Source organism: Blennius ocellaris (genome assembly GCF_963422515.1).
Source record: "Blennius ocellaris genome assembly, chromosome: 11".
Lineage (NCBI taxonomy): Eukaryota > Metazoa > Chordata > Actinopteri > Blenniiformes > Blenniidae > Blennius > Blennius ocellaris.
Genome location: NC_137660.1, coordinates 21,446,854 through 21,467,243, shown reverse-complemented (window position 1 = coordinate 21,467,243; position 20,390 = coordinate 21,446,854). Strand labels below are relative to the sequence as shown.

General features: G+C 39.3%; 1 protein-coding gene across 1 annotated transcript; it reads left to right on the top strand.

Moving 5' to 3' along the window:
* Positions 1–1,800: 1,800 nt before the first annotated feature.
* On the top strand, positions 1,801–19,959 carry LOC308136424 (mucin-5B-like; the record flags this gene model as incomplete). The annotated part of the gene is made up of 39 exons (XM_080504761.1): positions 1,801–1,876; positions 1,954–2,209; positions 2,316–2,430; positions 2,652–2,742; positions 2,829–2,962; positions 3,205–3,421; positions 3,778–3,903; positions 4,007–4,121; positions 4,199–4,349; positions 4,453–4,566; positions 4,651–4,720; positions 4,830–4,967; positions 5,531–5,695; positions 5,780–5,874; positions 5,956–6,082; positions 6,189–6,444; positions 7,765–7,825; positions 8,972–9,082; positions 9,192–9,371; positions 9,554–9,793; positions 9,889–10,045; positions 11,085–11,213; positions 11,301–12,023; positions 12,171–13,438; positions 14,030–14,953; positions 15,079–15,253; positions 15,345–15,592; positions 15,752–15,935; positions 16,013–16,223; positions 16,341–16,516; positions 16,985–17,054; positions 17,326–17,426; positions 17,503–17,534; positions 17,636–17,813; positions 17,908–18,012; positions 18,105–18,145; positions 18,787–18,909; positions 18,994–19,092; positions 19,798–19,959. 39 exons carry the CDS (start codon positions 1,801–1,803, stop codon positions 19,957–19,959), a joined length of 7,944 nt encoding a protein of 2,647 aa, XP_080360887.1.
* Between the last annotated feature and the right edge of the window lie 431 nt (positions 19,960–20,390).

Below are 20,390 nucleotides of genomic sequence, written 5' to 3'. Positions count from 1 at the left end.
AAGGTGAATATCCTGTTGGGATATTCATTCTACTTTGTCCATTATTTTTGCAGTTTTAATCTTCTGTGTTGATTTGTCTTTCAACTGTCTTTTGCTATCCGGCTTCCTGAAAAAGTCACTTTCTTCCACTTATCTTCTTGTTGTGGTGCTCATCGTCTCAGTTGATGTGTCAGTTTTCATTGTATAATTTTATGCTTGTACATTCACTTTATTTTTTCTCCTTCAACAGGGTTTCACTTATTTTGTTTAGCTCTATTTAATTTTTTATTGTAATTTTAATTGAATTACTGTATTCCTTTAGTTATTCCTTTTAAAGTGTATTCTAATGTGTGTGTGTGTGTGCGTGTGTGTGTGTGTGTGTGTGTGCATCTCCCCTTTTTTATGTATGTTAATTATTGTCAGATCATGTACAGAAAATATGTACATGGTTATTTACCCTCAGAGTGGAGTTATTCCAGATTAAGTAACGACCAGGTGTTAGTATGTTCAGGGCTCACATGTCATCACCTCTCTGTCTGATATAATCTGTAACTCTTAATTTAATGGATGGAATAGTTCAGAGCCACACTGTGGTGTAGCACCTCGTCTCTCTGTGATTGCACTGTGATAATTTGTAAATTTGTCCAAACTGAAATGTACTTTCATCAATAGTCAGAATAGATTTGATCCAGCACCATTAAGTATTACAGAAGATGGACATGTTTTTTTTTGTTTTTATATATATATATTTCTAGTGACAAGATTTGTGGATTTTCCATATTTTCTTTAATTTCGAAATATGTGGGATACTTTAAACAGAAAAGAGCAAAATGTTAAGTTTCATTACATATTTTTAGTTTTTGTTCATTTTTGTCTTTGTGTACAAACCCCATACCACCGAACCCACTGTATTACACCACAGTACACACAAAGCTGTAGATCAGAAAAAAAATACTTTTGTCAGTCCTCGTCACCTACTGTATGGGCCATGTATACCCAAATACACATATATACCTACTTATAACTCCTGCTCTATCCAAACAAAACCTTTTTCTGCCTCCATTTTTTATAGAAACCAAGGTTGTTCCACACTATAGTCATGATTTTGCAAAGTTGGTGAAGGAGTGTGACAGTGTTAAGGTCATCTGAAGGGAAAGTGATTACCTGGAGAAAGAAGTAAGATCCTCACTAAAACCACTGTGGGATGTTTGTAGAGGAGATGTAAAGCAGATGGCAGGCAATAGGATGCAGGGTTTGTCCCAGGCATTGCTTCACTGTGCACAGGTTTGAGGTCAACTTTAGTTCAAGTCATGCACTCTAATTCATCACTTCTTGACTCCTTTTAAACAAACGGTCACATAGGGACCTTCAGTACCTCATTTCTTTTAATGAAAGTCATTTTTTGTAAATTTTTTCAATTGATGATTCATTTGTCATCGCGATTTCCTCTGTGTTGGTAATATAGACGCATACAGTATCTCATCACTTTTCTAAGTTTAATCCATAAAGAAAAAGTTTAGAGCAGATGATCAGAGTGTCAAGATAATAGTTTTATTGCTGCTTATTCTTGGAGACATAAATTCCTAATTGAGGTTCAAGCATATTTGTTCAGTGATGCGATAAGGAAAGTGGAAATACAATTTATATGGGACTTGTGAAAGGCGTCTGACATTGATGAGCGCATGTTTGCGATGTCTTGGCCATAAAACTTAAGGTCCTGTGAAGACAAAGGGTGTGATCCAAAACTTCCAGTATAAATGGCTGTGAACTGCAGCCTCACCTTTACACTTGCTGCAGTGACAGTAACCCCAAGTGGCAACCATGGGGTGGACATCTGTGTGGTTGTGTTTCCTTGTTCTGACTGTCATCAGTGTCGGCGACATTCAGGCGAGACTGGGTAAGGCTTAGAATGATTTGGATACTGTTTATGCTGTGAAAATATTCATATTATCTCATAGAGGAAATGTTTTCCAGTTCGCAACCATGTCAGCAGCATCTGTAGCACATGGGGCAGAGAGCACTTCAAGACGTTCGACGGTGATGTGTACCAGTTTCCGGGTACGTGCGAATACAACCTGGTCTCCGACTGCCATGAGTCTTACCAGGAGTTCTCAGTTCACATGAAGAGGGACAGCGATGATGGAAACCCAACAGTCAGCTATGTGGTGGTCACCATCAACGACTTTGCCTTCCACATCGGCAAGAGTCTTGTCACTGTGAACGATGAGCCGTAAGTTTGAAAACAACTGTACAATACCTGACCGCAAATTTCTTAATGTATGTGCAACATGATTAAATTATATAGTCCCTCATTTCTTTTCTTTTCCTTTTACCAGTGTCACACTACCATATTATTATCATGGGGTGCAAATCGAAAAGAATGTGGTCTACATCAAACTCCAGTCCAAAGTTGGCATCACTGTCATGTGGAATAATGAGGATGCCGTCATGGTAAAATAAAACAAAAACAAACAAATCAAATTCTGTTGTAAAATTGCATTATAAAATATTTAGGCAGGTGTTTTGAATATAAGAGTGACACATTTCTTGTCTTGCAAACGTATAAAACAAGATTTGTGCATTTTGATTTATTTTATATATTTATTTTATATATATATTTGACAATGAGTGAATACAATTATTTTAAAGCTTGACTTTCTTGTGTGTTTCAGGTGGAAATTGATAATGACTACGCTAACCGTACATGTGGACTTTGTGGAGACTTTAATGGAATTCCAGTCTATGATGAGTTCATTCATGACGGTATAAAGTTTATTTATTCTTACTGTCCTTTCAATCAGCCTTCTGCTATTTGCGACATGTGATACTAGAAATTTTATTTTGAACAGGCCGTAAAATCAACCCAACTGAATTCGGCAATAAACACAAAGTCCATCGCCCTAATGATGATTGTGAGGACCCCTATGAAGAGGAAGACGAGTCATCAGAGGCTCAGGCTTTGCCAGATCCATGCAAGGAGTTTGTAAGTTTGTTATTCAACTGGTTCATTATTACCGATGTAGCAGTTTCTGAACTTAGCACTAAGATGGAAAGGCAACTTTTTAGGGGTAATTTAAGTTTTGTTATATCAGTGCCTCTGATAAGTAATCCACTTATTTATAAAAAAAAAAACCCCACTCAATTCTAACTAATGCATATATCCATACTGTATTGCATTTTTCAACCAACCACCGACCTCTTTTGTCTTTTTTTTTTTTTTTTTAGCAAACCACATGTGAGCAGATGCTGCGTTCAGAGTCCTGGAGCTCCTGCACCGCCCTGATAAACCCTGAACCATACATCCAGGCCTGCATGCAGGACATGTGCGGCTGTAACAACATAACAAAGGATTTCTGTGTCTGCAGCACACTGTCTGAGTTCTCTCGTCAGTGTTCCCATGCAGGAGGGAATCCCCCCAACTGGAGGACACCTCAGTTCTGTGGTAACGCTTTCTTCTTTGTCTCTGGCTTTATGTTTTGAAGATGTACACTGAAATGGGTTAGGTCAGAACCTTGTCGAGTTGATAACTTAAATGTGAAATGGCACTTTACTTTTGTTCTTTGAATGGTAGAAAGACATGAGAAGCACAGATATCTGCGAACTGCAGTGCCACCTTCATGGCTCCAAGCATAAAATCAACTTAAAAGCAGAAATGTTTTTTAAACCATAAAATAATAATAATTTTGACATTGGAACACTAAATAGGAAAAATCCACAAAGTTGCTCTTGTCATCATACATGATTACAAATGACTATTTCATCGATCTATTTCCTCATTCTCATGCTTTACCTCCACAGCTAAACAGTGTCCCTACAACATGGTCTATGAGGAGAGTGGTTCTCCCTGCATGGACACTTGCACACATCAAGACACAAGTTCACTGTGTGAGGACCACAAAATGGACGGCTGCTTCTGTCCTCCTGGTTGGTACTCTACATATATTTCTGTTTTTCTGTTTTGATCTTAATAAAACTGGAGTTTCCTGGTTAACATATACATATACATAAATAAGCATGCCATTTACAGGGACTGTATTTGATGAAATCTCCATGAGTGGGTGCATCGCTCAGTCTGAGTGTCAGTGCAAACATGATAAGATTTACAACGCTGGTGAGATTTACAGACAGGACCAGGAGGAATGGTATGTCACATGTTTCTGTAACATATATTTAAAAGTGTCTTCATGTACTTAACTGAAACCATTTGTACTCTCTCCAGTACATGTCTCGATGGCAGATGGGCCTGCAAAAGTCTTCCAACACCTGCTTTATGTGCAGTTGAAGAGGGTTCACATGTCACTACATTTGATGGGAAAGCTTACACATTTCATGGAGACTGTTACTACACGATGGCCAAAGTAGACCGGAAGGTTGGAAAGTCATTGCCTTGCTGAACTAAATGGCATAAAATCCACAATATACAGAGCTGATGTCTCATAAACTGAGCAATTTATTCAATTAATTGTGTTCCAGGATGAGTCAAGTCCAAAATTTACCATTCTGGCACAGCTGATGCCGTGTGCACACCAAGAGTTTGACACGTGTCTCAAGACCGTTAAACTCCTGCTCAACAACGACCGAAACAATGTGAGATACATACTATGGTGTCATGTTAAAGGTTGACATTTTTTTTGTTGATTTATTATTATTAATACATGAGTTTCATTTCAGGTATTAATGTTCACTGCCGGTGGCACCGTAAAGCAGAATATGCAGACACTCACTTTGCCGTACCGCTCAGGTGAGTCAGACAGTGAAGAAAACTCTGAAGGAAACATGATGATGTTGACAATGTTCACTCGTGCTTCAATATCTGACGGTACCCTTTCTGATTTTCTGCCGCCTTGCAGGAGACATCAGCATTTTTCATGCCTCATCCTTCCACATCTTGCTCCAGACCAGTTTTGGGTTACAAATTCAGATTCAACATGTTCCCATCATGCAAGTCTATGTCAAACTTGATCCGAGCTACAAGCAAAAGACACGAGGTAAGATTTATATTTGTTTTGATCATAAATAATATGTCCAGATTAAAATGTCTTCATTAAAATCCTGCTAATTCCAGGCATAAAGAACTACCATTAAATGATGATTATAAGAGTGATGCTGATTTATAGTAAACATTATTGCTTTTTCGTAGTTTTACACTTTTGAAATTGCCTTTGTGAATCCAATTCCATATTAACAAACCATGTGGCCTGGGTAATTTGAGGCGAGTTCAGGTCCCTTGTAGAGGATTTATGGTTATTCAAAGAGTCCAGATTCTGTACAGGAGTTTCCAGAGAAATTTGCTCGTATGATGTTAAAATGTTAGTTAGTTTGTAGTGGAGGATGATCTCAGATAAAGCAGGAACAATAAATTGCTGTACTTTTCTTAACAAACTCTAAAGTAGTTTTAGATATAAATATTTGTGACTGTAATTCTCACATTTCCCCTTCCAATTTTGTCAACCAAACCCAGAAAGATCTGCATCAGGTTTCAGCCAATATTTGTGGATTCAAGATATGTTTTCTCACTTTAAAGATTCTGTAAAATTATTTATTCCTTCAGGTTTATGTGGGAACTACAACATGATCCTGTCTGATGACATGAAGACTCCTCAGGGAATCGTTGAAGGAACTGCTGCAACTTTCACAAACTCCTGGAAGGCTAACCTAATGTGTCCGGACAGAGAGGAGAGATTGGATGACCCCTGCTCCTTCAGTGTGGAAAATGGTGGGAGACGTGTTCAATCACTTTGTTTACTCACAAATTTTTGTTAATTTATTAATCAGAGTGCTACATGTCCTCTTTTCTCAGAGCAATATGCGAAACACTGGTGTGCTTTGCTGCTGAGTCCAAATAGTACATTCACACAGTGTCACTCAGCAGTGGATCCAGATATTTACTACAAGGTACAATGAAAGCTTCTTGTCTGCCTCTCACTGAGTTGGATGGGACTGTCACTCTCAAAAACAGTGTGTTGTCTTCTGCAGCGTTGTACTTATGCCAGCTGTAACTGTGAGAAGAGTGAAGCCTGCCTGTGTGCTGTTTTCTCCTCTTATGCACGAGCTTGTGCATCGAAGGGAGTGATGCTGCCTGAGTGGAGCGAGACTGTGTGTGGTAAGAGTGTCTTTCACTTCGTTAAGATACTGCTCAGTAATAGTTGGACATCTTCTCTTTCATGTTAGTACTAAAACTCTGTACACTGACACTGTCTACCAAACAGATAAATACATGAAGAACTGCCCAGCCTCTCAGACCTTCTCTTACAACCATCAAAGATGCCAGATGAGTTGCAGATCTCTGGGCTCAAAGCAGCAGAGCTGCAGCTCTGACTTCTCTCCTGTTGATGGCTGCTCATGTGCTGAGGGTTTCTACTCAGATGACAATGGCATCTGTGTCCCCATGACAAAATGTCCCTGTTACCATAACGATGTCTACATCAAACCTGGGAAGTCTGTCAGCATCAAAAATGAGCACTGGTGAGTAAGTTCAGGAATTCATATCAAGTATCCAAGACTCATGACTTAATAGCATTTAGAGCCGCGAAATAATTTGTTGTTAATTATAATGTTGGTACGATTTCTAGTATGATAAAGTAAAGAAAATCCTATAGTACTTGTGCCAACATGCCAGATTCACTGTGATGGAGCAAGACTGAGGGCAGTCCTGGTCTAGAAGTTGGAGAGAGAGACTAAAAGATTCCTTATTTCAATCACATTGAAGGTTGCATCAGCAGGACATTGCCTGGGAAACTTGTGCTAAACATGCAGATCATGAACAATTGTGGTGAACCATCATGTGTACGGCAGGCTCAAGCAAATCAATAGTGTCAATCTTACAAAACATTTGGCGAAAACTGCATTTACAGAAAGTTTGTAAAACTTAAAGTGCAGAATACAGTATAATAATTTTACATCAAAAGCTTAGTTTAGAGGAGAGCATGTGTCAAAAATATCATACTGTGATTTTGTTCTGTGTTTATTTGTGACGCTACTGGAATTACAGAATTTTCAGTATATGAGCAACTTATTTATTACATATCATATCTTTGGTGACTTTTCCTAGTGTTTGCACCAATGGAATGCTTCATTGTCATTCTTGGAGAGCCCGCTCATCAGGTTAGTTTTTGTTTTTTTACCTATAAAAAACAAAACCGGCTTGGGTTCATACAATGGGTGCTAAAGCAGTTTCTCCCTTTCTCCATTCTTTTGTTAACAGATTGTCCTGACCCCAAAGTGTTCTTCAACTGTTCAGGAGCAGGGGAGCTTGGTCTGCAGTGTGCTCGAACTTGTTCAAATCTGGATAGCGATGATTGTGTAAGGCTTTGACATGACATTCTCGAATGAGAAAAGTACCACAAAACAATTATCATGATGATAAGATCAATGATAATAATAATTTAGAAAACAATTGGTACATTACTAATAGCTAAAATGACTACAATGAAATAAAATAACAAAAGTATTCAGTGGGCAAATGCAAAATGAGTCAGTTCAGAACTTGTAATGGTGAGGCCAAACTGCTGTTGTACAATCTGATGAGGGTGGAAACAAAAAAGAATCTGAGTCTTACAGTGCTGTGCCTGGGAAGGATGATCTGTTGACTACAGCTCATCTGGCACACGGATTTTGTCCTTTACCCTCCTTATTACATGGGTCACATTTATTTCCTTATGAAATGGTGGACTATGTTTTACATTAGTCAGGATGTACACAAGAGTTTGTGGACAGTTTAAAAAAATTCAATATATAATGGTGTACATTTGTGTTTCAATCCATGTGATCTTTCGGTTCTCTCAGGACTCCACAGAGTGTGAATCTGGCTGTCGGTGTCCTGATGGACTCCTTGAGGATGGCAAAGGTGCCTGTGTGAGAGAGAGCGACTGTCCTTGTCAGCATGATGGCCGTCTCTTTGTCAAGGGAACCCAAATCCATAACCAGTGCAACACTTGGTATGAGCATGTCTTACACAGATACTCATGTAATCGATCATTTATTTATACTGCCTGTCTGTTTTACTCTTGTAGTGCAACAGTCTATGACATTAAACCTTTTCTAACATGTCTAGTACCTGCAAAAGTGGAACGTGGACGTGCACAGAAAAGAAATGTCCAGGAACTTGTGTTGTTTATGGGAGTGGACACTACTCTACGTTTGATCAGCGATCTTATGGATTTCAAGGAGATTGTTCTTATATTGCTGTCAAGGTAAAAACTGTTTCCCAAATCATCTATAGCACACATCACCACAAGCTCAGATGTGTCAGTTCGGTACATTTATTTAAAAATGTCACATAAAAGTTCAATAACAATGGTCAATAATTAATGCTTAATTAAGTACACAAAAGAGATTTACCACTATTTTCATAGTCAATTATATATTTACGTATGTTACTTATTTTTCAGTCTTTCTAGAAAAATTGAAAAACTGCTTTATTTTATCTGAGTTTTTTCTAAATGACATTGTTTCATTGTATATTGTCATTACTGTTACAACAACAACAAAAAATACCAGGACATTGTTTTGTATTATAGATATGGAAACAATGTGAAAGATCATACAAAGCGTCTTCCAAATAATGAGCATAGAATGTAGACGAGACAATTTTGCACTTGATGCAACAATGAAGTAAAAACCACGCTGAAGTTTTCTCTGGACATGCACGTTTCCACTGCAAAGCACTAGAAAATGCTCTGTCACCAGAGCTTTGTTATGTTCTGTTTAAAGAAGAGTTTACAAGCAAGATTATTTTAGTCCAGGTTTTGAGGTAGAATAAAATATTTCAAACATTTACATCTCTTCTTGTAATATACATTAAATGGCTCATTTTGGGAGCAGTAATGTGAATACTACTTACAATTTTGTAAATATGTGACTTATCCCTCAAAAAGTCCATGAATGAATATAGTGGGTGCAATTTACTTTAATTGTTGACATTATTTTGACTGTGATCAGAACCCATTTAAATCAATAAAAATATGTCAAAATAACATTTCTCTCTTTTAAGGACAACTGTGGGAATAAAACAGCTCAGTACAACTTTGCAATCATCACCGAGAACATCCCATGTGGCTCTACAGGCACCACATGCTCCAAGACTGTCAGGATCCAGATGGGGGTAAGGACTTAAGCTAATACCTGGTGCTGTCCATACCTGAAGCATTATATATAAGAGAATACATGAACCCTCATGGCAAGCTACCGTTATCTTGTTTTCTTCTTTACAGAATAAGGAAATCAAATTTTTTAAGAATAAATATGAAGAAGAAGATCTGGAACATGGCCCTGAGATCAAGTACAGAATAAGAAGAGTTGGCTTGTACATTGTCTTGGAGTCCGACATTGGGGTTGCAGTGATGTGGGATCGGAAAACAACCATCCGCATCCTGATGGAACCACTGCATAGTGTACGTCACACTGCTTTCATATAATGACAGGAAGAACCTCTGTGTGCTCTTGCTTTCTCGAATGATTGTTTTCTTCCATCCTAAAACTGATAAAACATGATGAAGATGCACAACAATCATTTTATGTCCGTGTGTGACAAAATGTGTCAATAAGCAACAAACTCTTTTTTTGTGCCATTCAGGGAGAGGTGTGTGGTCTGTGTGGCAATTTTGATGGTGATGGACAGAACGACTTCACTACCCAGGGTAACATGGTCGTCAGCAGCCCGTTCGAATTTGTAAACAGCTGGAAATTGCACAGCTCATGTCCAGATGTGGAGGCAAATGTCAGCCCCTGTCAAGCAAATCCCCATCGACATCACTGGTCAAAAATGATGTGCAGCATTATAACTGGACAGACATTCAAACAGTGCCACAAAAAGGTAACAGTGAGAATGAGGTTTTGATGTACAGCTCCTGGCTGACAATATAACAGATACTCTTAAATATCTCTCATTCATTCTGACTTTCTCTACAGGTTGATCCTCTTCCTTTTTATGAAAACTGTGTGAAAGACTCATGTGCCTGCGACTCTGGAGGAGACTGCGAGTGTTTCTGCACTGCGGTAGCAGCTTATGCTCAAGCTTGTAATGAGGCCGGAGTCTGCGTTGCATGGAGGACTCCTGACATCTGCCGTGAGTACACAGTTGTACTTGAAGCTTTTGGTTTTAAAGCATAAAGCACTGCTCAATATGAATGTTTTATAGTTATACCTTCCATTATTCCTTACTTTTTTTGGTCAAAAGCTAAAATATATGGAATTGACCAGTTTAATACACCACCACACCCAGCAGTGGTAAAACCCACCCTACGATATTTATGTTAAAATATCATTCCCATGAAACAATTCATATACAGTATAGATGAATGAATCAATAAATATCGCAATTGCTCTGTTTTGCAGAACCTCAATTTTAAGAAGGTGGATGTGTGAATTTTTTTTAGAATGTAAATTAAAATAGGGAGTTCTTTTAAATGACCATTAAAAAAAACCCTGTTTTTATCAAAAGTAAAAACACAAATAACATAACAGATTAAACTGTCTTAATACAGAAACTATGATCTTTTTAATACCTTTCCAAAATGTTGGTATAAATAGAAGGGAAATCTAAGTACTAAAGACGAATGCTTTAGCAAATAGATTGCACTTCGGATGTGCATGTGTTTTGTAGCTGACAAGAGCATGAGAACAATCTGTAGCACTCCATAATACAATCGTGGCTCATTATGTGATAAATGCTTATTAAACTAATAGCTAAAATTTTAAAAAGGTTCATATTATAATAATCAGCTGGTAATGTATGAGATGTTATCACATTATGAGTTGCGACTGACATCACATGCAAACAGTGTTCTATATTAATTTATGTAATAGATTTGCATGCATTAATGCTCGTGTTCACCATGGAGAGATAGAATGGAGTGCTGTGCCTCCACAAGCACAACATGAAATGCGATATCATTGAATTGGACGTCTTGGTGGAGGAACTAATAAATCACTTTGGAGTGTTACAGCACTGCCATGGGTATATAAGATTCCCATTAGTCTCAAATGTGACTAAAGATTTTGTCACTGACTCATGTAAGGATGTATGAGGATTACTTGGAATTTTAGTTCACATCGTACTTTCATTGTTAAACACTTTCATGAACTTTGATTTTTGTTTGTCCCAGCGGTTTTTTGTGATTACTACAACAACCCAGAAGAGTGCAAGTGGCACTATAACCCATGCCATACTGCGTGCTACAAGACCTGTTTGAATCCAGAAGGAACCTGTATAAGCCCTCTCCCAACTCTGGAAGGTCAGAGGTCAACTAAAGTCAAACATTGTGGTCTTGTGCTGGTGGTGTTCAAGAAGCAGTTTGATGTTTTGTAATGTGCTTTGATAGGTTGTTACCCCGTATGCCCAGAGGATAAGCCAATATATGATGAGAGTAACCAGACATGCGTGGATGTCTGTGAACCAACCACTACACCACCACCCACAACTACGACTCCATCCACCACAACTCCATCCACAACTACTACTGCTCCACCAACAACTACTACTGCTCCACCCACAACCACAACTCCATCCACAACTTCTACTACTCCATCCACACCTACTCATTCTCCATTCACAACAACTCCAACTCCATCCACAACAACTCCATCCACTACTACTACTACTCCGCCCACAACCACAACTACTCCAATTCCATCCACAACCACAACAACTACAACACCACCCACAACTACTACTCCGCCCACAACAACTACAACACCACCCACAACTACTACTCAACCCACAACCACAACTACTCCAACCACAACTACTCCAACTCCGTCCACAACAACTCCAACTCCATCCACCACAACTCCATCCACAACTACTTCAACTCCCACCACTACTCCCTGCATTCCAGAGTGTGCTTGGTCAGACTGGTATGATGTACATGATCCAGCTATTGATGACAGTGACTGGGAGACATATGAGAACATCACAAATAGCGGTCAACAAATATGTGAAAACCGCAAAGAAATTGAGTGCAGAGCAACTCTTTACCCAGACAAAAACTTTGATGACTTTGTGACTGAAACCAAACAAGTAGTAACTTGTGATTTAAGCTATGGTTTGATATGTAGAAAAAAAGACCAGATACGACCTCCACGAAAATGTTTTGACTACAAGATCAGAGTATGTTGTGATTTATGCAATCCATCTCCAACTCCATCCACAACCACGACTCCACCTACTACTACTACTACTACTACAACAGAGCGTCCAACAACTACACCTACTGAAACTACACCACCAACCACAACCACAACTCCACCTACTACTACTACTACTACTACAACAGAGCGTCCAACAACTACACCTACTGAAACTACACCACCAACCACAACCACAACTCCACCTACTACTACTACTACTACTACAACAGAGCGTCCAACAACTACACCTACTGAAACTACACCACCAACAACAACCACAACTCCACCTACTACTACTACTACTACTACAACAGAGCGTCCAACAACTACACCTGCTGAAACTACACCAGCAACCACAACCACAACTCCACCTACTTCTACTACTACTACAACAGAGCGTCCAACAACTACACCTGCTGAAACTACACCACCAACCACAACCACAACTCCACCTACTACTACCACTACTACAACAGAGCGTCCAACAACAACACCTGCTGAAACTACACCACAAACCACAACCACAACTCCACCTACTACAACTACTACTACTACTACAACAGAGCATCCAACAACTACACCACCAACCACAACCACGACTCCACCTACTACTACTACTACTATTACTACTACTACTACAACAGAGCGTCCAACAACTACAACTGCTGAAACTCCACCACCAACCACAACCACAACCACAACTCCACCTACAACTACTACTACTACTACAACAGAGCGTCCAACAACTACACCTACTGAAACTACACCACCAACCACAACCACGACTCCACCTACTACTACTACTACTACAACAGAGCATCCAACAACTACACCTGCTGAAACTTCACCACCAACCACAACCACAACTCCACCTACTACTACTACTACTACTACAGCAGAGCATCCAACAACTACACCTGCTGAAACTACACCACCAACCACAACCACAACTACTCCAACCACAACTACTCCAACTCCGTCCACAACAACTCCAACTCCATCCACCACAACTCCATCCACAACTACTTCAACTCCCACCACTACTCCATGCATTCCAGAGTGTGCTTGGTCAGACTGGTATGATGTACATGATCCAGCTATAGATGACAGTGACTGGGAGACATATGAGAACATCACAAATAGCGGTCAACAAATATGTGAAAACCGCAAAGAAATTGAGTGCAGAGCAACTCTTTACCCAGACAAAAACTTTGATGACTTTGTGACTGAAACCAAACAAGTAGTAACTTGTGATTTAAGCTATGGTTTGATATGTAGAAAAAAAGACCAGATACGACCTCCACGAAAATGTTTTGACTACAAGATCAGAGTATGTTGTGATTTATGCAATCCATCTCCAACTCCATCCACAACCACGACTCCACCTACTACTACTACTACTACTACAACAGAGCGTCCAACAACTACACCTACTGAAACTACACCACCAACCACAACCACAACTCCACCTACTACTACTACTACTACTACTACAACAGAGCGTCCAACAACAACACCTGCTGAAACTACACCACAAACCACAACCACAACTCCACCTACTACAACTACTACTACTACTACAACAGAGCATCCAACAACTACACCACCAACCACAACCACGACTCCACCTACTACTACTACTACTACTACTACTACTACTACAACAGAGCGTCCAACAACTACAACTGCTGAAACTCCACCACCAACCACAACCACAACTCCACCTACTACTACTACTACTACTACAACAGAGCGTCCAACAACTACACCTACTGAAACTACACCACCAACCACAACCACGACTCCACCTACTACTACTACTACTACTACAACAGAGCGTCCAACAACTACACCTACTGAAACTACACCACCAACCACAACCACAACTCCACCTACTACTACTACTACTACTACAACAGAGCGTCCAACAACTACACCTACTGAAACTACACCACCAACCACAACCACAACTCCACCTACTACTACTACTACTACTACAACAGAGCGTCCAACAACTACACCTGCTGAAACTACACCACCAACCACAACCACAACTCCACCTACTACTACTACTACTACTACTACTACTACTACTACAGAGCATCCAACAACTACACCTGCTGAAACTACACCACCAACCACAACCACGACTCCACCTACTACTACTACTACTACTACTACTACTACTACAACAGAGCATCCAACAACTACAACTGCTGAAACTACACCACCAACCACAACCACAACCACAACTCCACCTACTACTACTACTACTACAACAGAGCATCCAACAACTACACCTGCTGAAACTACACCACCAACCACAACCACGACTCCACCTACTACTACTACTACTACTACTACTACTACTACTACAGAGCATCCAACAACTACACCTGCTCAAACTACACCACCAACCACAACCACGACTCCACCTACTACTACTACTACTACTACTACTACTACTGCAACAGAGCGTCCAACAACTACACCTGCTGAAACTACACCACCAACCACAACCACGACTCCACCTACTACTACTACTACTACTACAACAGAGCATCCAACAACTACACCTGCTGAAACTACACCACCAACCACAACCACGACTCCACCTACTACTACTACTACAATGGAGCATCCAACAACTACAACTCAAGCAACTGCTGAAACTGCACCACCGTCCACAACCACAACACCAAATACAACACCACAGGTCATCAAAACCACTCCAACTCCCTCCACAACAACTACAATGCCACCCACTACTACAACTACTGCACACACCACAACAGCTCCACCTACTACATCACCACCATCACCATGCCCTGACTGGAACGTCACAGTAAGTTTGTTAAAGTATATCTCACATGCTTTTATCAATCTCCTTTCCAGATTCTGTAACATATTGTCTTTGCACTTGTTCACCTATAGGTTTATTTTCTTTAACCTATTTTCTTTTTCTTGAAGTATAATGAAACATTCTGGATTTGTGAATGCATCATGGCTAGATGTATTGAGAATAATACAATCGAAATTATTCCATATGAATGTCCACCCATTGAGGAAATCACTTGTTCCAATGGCAAGAAACCAGTTCTTGTTTGGGATGAAAACCACTGCTGTCAACAATATGTTTGTGACTGTAAGTTTATATATGTATTCATGAGATGTTTCATATCCCTTTATGGTTTCATCAAGTTACTTTTGAGTTTTCCTTTGACTTTCTTCTCTAGGTGTATGTGAAGGCTGGGGAGATCCTCATTACATCACCTTTGATGGCTTGTTCTACAGTTACCAAGGAAACTGTACTTATGTTTTGATGGAAGAGAAAACACCAAAAGCAAATTTGAAGATTTATATTGACAATGTCAATTGTGATCCGACTGAAGATGTTTCTTGTCCGCGATCAATAATAATAGCGTACGGATCGCAAGTTGTCTCACTTATCAATCACAACCTCATCGGAGCAGCAGAGTTAGAGGTAAAGTTCAATTTGTATTTTCCTTCAAGTTTCACTGCATGAACAACTGAACAACTCCCCAAATCTTAATGATGTATTTGTTATCGCTGTTGATAGATTTCTGATAATGGACTATAGATCATTTATTATTCAAATAATGATTATTTCTGTTTGTTTTAGGTACTACAAGATGGAAAACCTTTGAAGCTACCTTACCTACATCAAGGCACCAAGATCATAAATACAGGAATTAACTTGGTTTTCGAGATCCCTCACCTCGGAGTGGTCATAAGTTTTGGATTGACTGGTTTCAGTGTTGAGTTGCCTTATAAATTCTTTGGCAAAAACACACAAGGCCACTGTGGTGAGAATTTGTTTAAATTTGCACAGTTTTACGGATTGTATGGAATAGGATTGAAATTTGTATATATCTGGTTTCAGGAACATGCAACAATAACCAGGCGGATGACTGCATGGTACCTGGAGGCCAGCTGGTGGAAAGTTGTGCAGTCATGGCTGACTATTGGCAAGCTAATGACATTCACCAGCCCAACTGCCCCAAACCACCTCCTCTACCCACCAGTATGCCTACACAGACACCAACTTTGGCCCCATGCAGACCAGACTCCATGTGTGAAATTCTTTACAAGAGGTACACAGTCTATTCCACTGCAGAAGTTCACTGCCATCCTCATAATGAAACCACATTGAGGATAAAGCAGTTTATTATTTATTTACTGGTTCTGTTTGTTGACCCTTTCTTCCACAGTCCTTTCACAGCATGCCATCCCTTCGTGTCACCAGACAATTTCTACAAAGGCTGCATTTTTGATAGCTGTCATATGTCCAATCCTGCAGTGGAGTGTACAAGTTTACAGACGTACGCCGCTGTCTGTGCTCAAGCTGGCATTTGCCTTTACTGGAGGAACCACACCACACTTTGTTGTAAGTAACGGACTGCAGTGGAGAGACAAGCTTTGAATAGAACCTATTTCTGCATATTACCAACATATTTCTTAATTTCTCCACTATAACAATAGTAATAAGTGCTTAATATCTTCATCTTCGCAACATTTCTATACTTTGCATTATTTTCTGTGTGTTGCAATTAGCCTATAGTTTTGGAGTAATAATTTCTAGGTCTACTGGATACCTTTAAAAATGTATTCATATTATCTTTATATATGTATCATGTAAACTAATTGATGCAGAGGCTGGTCAGTGACATCTGAAGGGCCATATGTTGCTTTCAGGCCAAATGATTCCCAGGCCTGGTTTTTATAATCAGACCAATGTGACACAAAGTTTCTTTAACTATTGTAGTGTTGTCACCTACTGAACATTGTATTTAGTACGTTTCAAGTCACAAGGAGAGGCTTGTTTATATGCATGCTTTTTTCTCTACAATGGCAGCAAGTGACTGTCCATCAGATAAAATCTACAAGCCATGTGGTCCAGCAGAACAGCCAACTTGTGAAGACAAGTAAGTTTATACCAAAACGGAGTGTTTTATTGTTTTGGTTCATTGTGCAATTTTTGGATTTCCTAACACGTTGTCTGTATTGTAAATCTGTGTTGATGGTTAATATTTTAAAAAGAGTAAAGCCTTTAAGATTAACAGTGTAATGCATCTAAAAGGCATAAGACAACACAACAGTTATTTACATCCAGCAATGAAAGTTGGGCGACCAACAAAGTTGGCCAAGAAGGTTATCTTTTCGTTGGCATATATTTATTTATCATCTCACTTTCAGTCCCTATGAGCCAACTATGAACTACACCACTGAAGGCTGCTTTTGTCCTGATGGAACTAAACTTTTCAACAAGGAGTCTGGAATATGTGTTGAAAAGTGTGGTAAGTGCTGTTTTTTTTTTATCAGACTATATTTTGTCAATGAGGAAATCTCATTGACTTTTTAATTTTCCACCAGGATGTCTTGATCCTGAGGGAATCCCTCGTGAGGTGAGCTGTGGTCTCTGTCGTGAATTTAATAAAATCCTTCACTGTACATTTTACCTGCAAGAATAAATGTTTCGGTGTTGTGAATTTTGTTTTCTTTTCAGTTTAATGAGAGATTTGAATACAAGTGTCAGGACTGTATCTGTGAGGAATCCACCAAGGCTATTACCTGCAAACCGAAGTTGTGCCCATCAATACCCACCCAAAACTGCACTGCGCCAGGGTTTGTCCTCGTCAACCAAACAAGTCCATCAGATCCCTGCTGTACTGCCTTCGTTTGTGGTAAAACATCCATCTTTAATACTTACAATCAGCTTTTGCTGGTGAAAACTATTGAACTTGTTTCTGAATGACAGCTGTTTATTTCTCTCTGCAGAATGTAAAAGTAGTACTTGCCCCATCATTGACATGAGCTGTCCAGTTGGGTACAAACCATCTGTCAGTGTTCCGGAGGGAAAATGCTGCCCAGAACATTCATGCGGTGAGCTCATGAATTCTAATAAGACTTAGCCAAGACTTCATCACCACAATTGTACTTTTATGTAACGTATGTTCTAACTTGTTTTTCCCCAGAGCCTAAAAGAGTTTGTGTACACAGAGAATCTGAATACCAGGTAAAATAAAATGTCTCTCATACAGTTAAATACTTTCTATTGCAGCAGTTCAACACAGGGGAAACAAGAGTCAACGTCTGCCACATACTCTCTTTAATATTCAGATGACAGAGAACAAAGTATTACTACTTTTAGATAATCTTCAAGTGAATTATTTTTTAATCTTGTGTTTGTTGATTAACCTAATTCTCTCCCTTAGTAAAGTGGATGCATCCAACTTCATTTTCCACTGTCAGCATTATTTTGATCCCCTAGTTACATTGTTCTGTTCAACACTCCTTCGGTTGTTAGTACTATATTTGATTGAATGCTAAACACCTTAAATAGTGAAAAACAAAACACTGTTTACCAGTTTTAATCACCACATTATGTGATTTTTGTTTTATTTTGATTTTCAATGAACAACAATTTAAAACATCATTGACACCAAATTCAGGACATAAGTGTATTATTACACTTATTGTTGTCTTTCAGTTCTTAGGTTTATTTCCTTACAACTCATGGCCTGTAAACAAACATTGTGATGAATCAGATGAACCGGAGCCAGTTCTCTCCTCCGTGAAACCACTGCAGCTGGCTTCTGGTTCTTTATAACTTAAAAACATAATAACAAGCATATTTTCCATATCTTCCTTTGCCAGCCTGGTACTTCTGTTCCTGCACCTGAATGCCAGGAATGTACCTGCACCAATGAGGTTGACCCCAAAAGTGGTCTATTCAAAATACGTTGCCAGTTTCAGCAGTGTGATCAAGAATGTGACCCGGTAAGAACAATCACAGAAATCATACTTGAAGTATGTTCATTGTAAGGGCAAACATGGAACCTTAACACCTTCCATCTCCTCTAGGGTTTTATATATGAGGAAAGTGTGTCAGACAAATGCTGTGGGAAGTGTGTCCAGACACATTGTGTCACAAGTGTCAATGGCACCACCCAGCTCTTGAAGGTAAGATGAATCCTCTGTGTTGTCTGTAATTCCAAATAATCCATTTCCTTTCATCCTAAAGCCATGCATTCCTTTTTGTCTGTGTGTACTGTTGCAGCAAGGAGAAGTTTGGTCACCACCTGGAAATAGGTGTGAATATTACACCTGCATTAGGAGTACTGGAACATTAATAACTGTTAATTCAAACATTCTCTGCCCACCATTTGAGGAGAACAAGTGTGAGCCTGTAAGTATCACCTTTTGACAAACTGAATTAAATATGAATGGTACAGATGTTGAATGGGTGTTTCTTCTTCTTTAGAACACAATTCAGAATTCAGCAAATGGCTGCTGTAAAGTTTGTAAGTATATATTTATCACTTGCTTAAATAAAAAAGAATCATATAAAATCGAGCTAACGAGGCATCATTTTTTCAACAGGTGTGGAAAAGGAGAAGGGCTGCAGGTTAATGTCTGGGAAAACCATTGTTATGCACAAGAACTGTCAGTCTAGGGAAGAAGTTGATATGCCATATTGTGAAGGGTCCTGCAACACTTTCACCATGTAAGAACCATTGACTCAGAGACACAGGAAATATTAATGAAATATTGTTATTAATATGAAGTTTGTCCAGATTGTGGCTTCAACAACAAATCATGTTTGTGGTTTTCTTCAGGTACTCTCAATCAGCAGCAGCTCTTCAGCATTCTTGCTCCTGCTGTAAGGAGACACGGTTTAGCAATCGTACCATTGACCTGCTCTGTCTGAATGGAGAGACGATCCCCTACACCTACATGCATGTAGAGCAGTGCGGCTGTGGTCAGAAAGACTGCACCAGGACTGCTGCTCACGCCACACGCAAGAGGAGAAGCCTGACCCTCATCTAACGAATTAGTCTGTCATCCCATGAACAGCTGTGAAATGACAACATTATATCTCCATAACTTTGTCACAATCATCACATCTCCTACAAACGATCTGGTGTTGTAGAGAGACTATTTATCAACTGATCAAATAAAAAGCTGCAACTCAGTTTATGTCTTCTCTCTTTCATTTAATCATTTACGGCAACCCAACATTTCATCTAATGAACTGTCTTCTTTATCCTCTCTTTTTCTTAATGAGAAGAGAAAACTCTGGTGATGCTATTTATCTTTGAAAAAAACAGTCTTCTCAACTTCATTCAATCATGTTGACCAATTAGTTGACATAGAGAGTCTCATTACGAACAAGGACTTTCTTTCAGAAAAAGAATGATACCTAGGATCTGGATCGAAACACCATGTTTTGTCAATGAAATCACAGTTGCAAATTAAAA